The 1,782-nt window shown below is 47.9% G+C and overlaps 1 protein-coding gene across 1 annotated transcript in view; it reads right to left on the reverse strand.

Moving 5' to 3' along the window:
- Window positions 1–389: 389 nt before the first annotated feature.
- LOC109953314 (NACHT, LRR and PYD domains-containing protein 3-like) overlaps window positions 390–1,782 on the reverse strand; it is a 6,090-nt gene continuing 4,697 nt past the window's right edge. Inside the window, exons 5-6 of the mRNA XM_020588760.1 lie at window positions 1,671–1,717; window positions 390–1,362 (exon numbers count right to left, since the gene is read on the reverse strand). Of these exons, the coding sequence (XP_020444416.1) occupies window positions 824–1,362; window positions 1,671–1,717 (586 nt within the window). The 3' untranslated portion in view covers window positions 390–823. The remainder of the gene's footprint in view (window positions 1,363–1,670; window positions 1,718–1,782) is intronic.

Consider the following 1,782-nt stretch of genomic DNA (forward strand, 5'->3'; position numbering starts at 1 on the left):
GGGCAGGCCAGCGGGTGGACAACGGGCACAGGCAGGCAGAACACAGGCCCGGTGACAGGCGGTGGCTGGTATGCACCATGTGGCACTGACAGCTGGAACGGAGAAACAGTATAAGAAGGCAGAGATGACAAGCAACAGCTGGGTTGAATTTGCCTGGTGTAACAGATGAGCTGCAATCAGCCACTGAAGCCAGAGAGGAAAGACGGAGCAAGGGGAATTCCCTGCTCCAAACCCGGAAGTGGCGCCGAACATGACACTGTGTGGGAGCCCTACATAACCTTCAGGTGCTGACAGTGGCAGGGGGGAAAATGGACATTTCAGAAGCCTGCTACAGAACACGACTCACTGCTTGTGTTTGGGGCCTGCAGCTATAAAACAGACACAGTCCTGTGCTTCGCTCCAGCCATCACCGCTGACGGCGCTCTTTATTCACAGCTGCTCCTCACCAACACCGCATCAGCCTGTTAGTGCACTTTACAACAGTTTGCTCAGAACAACAGAGTTAATGTCTCTAACAAACCGTTTTCACATTCACATACAATATTTTTAAACAATGGATTTGAATTTGTAAACTCATGCCAAATGAAACAAACGTATATTTGCCTGGAACAAATGTTTGTGCCTGAAACTCGACTGAACAACACAACAAAGCTGCTACAGAACCAGTGACAACAGATTTTACAGTGGCAGAAAATAACATCACTGCTACCAAGACGAAATAAGTTCTGGCATTAAAGGCACAACCGGTGAAGCAAATGCTCTGTAAACCAAAGTGAAAGCTCGTGCACTGACAACTAAACTGCAGGAACAGACGTTGTGTTTCCTACAGAGACACTGAGGAACCAGGAGACCAGAACCCAAACCCAGGATAAAGAGGTTCAGTGAATGTGGTGTTGAAGGTGTGGAGGTGGACCAGTGTGTCAGAGGAGACTGTGTAGAAGGACAGAGTGCCGGCAGGACAGTCCACATACACTGCTGCTCTGTCAGACACCAAGGAGGAGGAAGAGGAGAAGATGGAGGAGACTGACGTTTTTTTGTTTCTGTGCCAGACGTAGTAACCTCCATTAAAGCACTCCAGGCTCCACGACTGACCGTTCCTTCCAAACACAATGTCGTCAAGGTCTCCTCTCCTGCTAATTCCCCTGTAGCTCACAGACAAATCGACACTTCCACTCCACTTGACCTCCCAGTAACAGCGACCAGTCACACCAGTTGTACACAGCAGCTGACAGCAGCGGTCAAATCTGTGTGGGTGATCTGGATATGGCTGATTCTCTCTCACTAATGTCACCGTCATGTTGTTGTCAGACATTCTGAGCTTCCTGTTCACTGTGTTTGGGTCCAATTCCAGGTCACAGGCCCCTGATGGAGAGAGAAGACACAGCTGATGCCTTGTTCTTCATCAACTTACTGACACGCCATTACAACAAAGTTTATCCCACAACTAAAGACAAACTGACAGTGTGTCATTTTTGTCGTCATTAAGATAAGAAGCCTTTATTGTCATTGTATTAAAAATACAACTAAATTTTGAGTGCCCTTCCCAGCGGGGTTTAAACACACACATCCTTACATAAATAACAGACCCACACGCACACAGTCAACCACCTTCCACGTCACGTGCCAGTATTCATCATAATCATAAAAGGCCAAATGAAGTGCACACTTACACCTCCTCACACCGGGCCTTAACCTGCGCTCTCCACCATGGTCCAGCCTGGAGGAGACAAACAGTCAGAAGGGTTTCTGTCCAACATGAGTCGTGTAATATTAGGGCAAAAA

Source organism: Monopterus albus, unplaced genomic scaffold (genome assembly GCF_001952655.1).
Source record: "Monopterus albus unplaced genomic scaffold, M_albus_1.0 scaffold617.1, whole genome shotgun sequence".
Taxonomy (NCBI): Eukaryota; Metazoa; Chordata; class Actinopteri; order Synbranchiformes; family Synbranchidae; genus Monopterus; species Monopterus albus.